The sequence below is a fragment of the Nematolebias whitei genome, chromosome 6 (genome assembly GCF_014905685.2).
Source record: "Nematolebias whitei isolate Nwh7 chromosome 6, NemWhi1, whole genome shotgun sequence".
Taxonomy (NCBI): Eukaryota; Metazoa; Chordata; class Actinopteri; order Cyprinodontiformes; family Rivulidae; genus Nematolebias; species Nematolebias whitei.
Genome location: NC_056503.1, coordinates 5,655,283 through 5,656,645, shown reverse-complemented (window position 1 = coordinate 5,656,645; position 1,363 = coordinate 5,655,283). Strand labels below are relative to the sequence as shown.

General features: G+C 44.5%; 1 protein-coding gene across 1 annotated transcript in view; it reads right to left on the bottom strand.

Annotated features, from left to right (window-relative positions):
- LOC119411496 (14-3-3 protein epsilon-like) overlaps nucleotides 1–1,124 on the bottom strand; it is a 3,368-nt gene extending 2,244 nt beyond the window's left edge. The window contains exons 1-3 of the mRNA XM_037678446.1: nucleotides 1,114–1,124; nucleotides 568–774; nucleotides 103–289 (exon numbers count right to left, since the gene is read on the bottom strand). Of these exons, the coding sequence (XP_037534374.1) occupies nucleotides 103–289; nucleotides 568–774; nucleotides 1,114–1,124 (405 nt within the window). The remainder of the gene's footprint in view (nucleotides 1–102; nucleotides 290–567; nucleotides 775–1,113) is intronic.
- Between the last annotated feature and the right edge of the window lie 239 nt (nucleotides 1,125–1,363).

Below are 1,363 nucleotides of genomic sequence, written 5' to 3'. Positions count from 1 at the left end.
TAACCTTTGTATCTAGATGTGAATCGAATCGTCTATCACAACACTAGTTAATACCTACAGTAATTCATGAAACAAGTTACTCTGCGGTAAGAGGAAGACAACGGTATCATACACAAAAGCAGTGATGAAGGAGCACTTGGCGAGTCTCTTACCCTCCCCCTGCATATCTGAAGTCCATAGTGTCAGGTTGTCACGTAACAACTGCATGATAAGTGTGGAGTCCTTGTAGCTTTCTTCACTCAGAGTGTCCAGCTCTGCAATGGCGTCATCAAACGCAGCCTTCGCCAACCTGACGAAACCACATCAGACTTGATACTTAGCATTTATGTTGGAGATAAAAATATAATTGTGATTGTTTAAAGACACCCCAAACATTGCCACCCATCAGTGCAGTGAGTGTGAGCAGTCTCCTTTGCAGGAAACATCTTCCATTCCTGCAGCAGCTCCGTCAGACCATGATCCTCATTTTCAGTCATGGTTGTGGGTTTTGCTGAGCTCAGCTGCCCTCCTCTACAGAGGAACATGAGCAGACAGATGATAGTAGCAATGTTTAGCAGAGGCAGTTACCTGCAGGCGCGGTCAGGTGAGTTGAGGATCTCATAGTAGAAGACAGAGAAGTTGAGGGCGAGGCCGAGGCGGATGGGGTGTGTGGGTGGCAGCTCCGACATGGCCAGATCTGTAGCGGTTTTGTAGGCCACCAGACTGTTCTCTGCTGCCTCCTTTCTATGGTTGCCAGTGGCAAACTCTGCCAGGTACCTGTGGTAGTCACCCTTCCTGCAGGTGGAAAACATCAAAACAGGACATGAAACTTAACTTTTAAAGAGCACCATGTTACATTCAACTGCAGAGTTTCATAAGCGTTCTAAATAAAAGTCAGCGTCTGACATGGACAACTTCATCACCTCCGAGGCTGTGAACTTATTACTTGGGATGCACGATAGAATTAATTTAAAAATGATCCGCTCATGAACTTTCAAACAGGAAATATTCTGAAGAACACGTCATGTCACGTTTTCTTCTCTTTTCTCTTCTAAGCAAAATATTGTTCTGAACAAGAACAAGGGGCCGCACTTTCATTGTAGCAGCTTCGTGCACGCCGTCCAGCTTTCGGACTGTACGTACATGTTCCCGTTGTGTCTCGGTGCAGTGATAATAAAGCTTACTCTGAAAAAGAGATTTAATGCAACTCTCATCAACAACAACAACAACAACAACGACAACAACGACGACGACGACGACGACGACGACAACAACAACAACAACAACAACAACAACAACAACAACAACAACAACAACAACAACAACAAAGAAGACAATATGCTGTATTTTATCTGACCACATAAGTATCACCTGAACTGTGTCA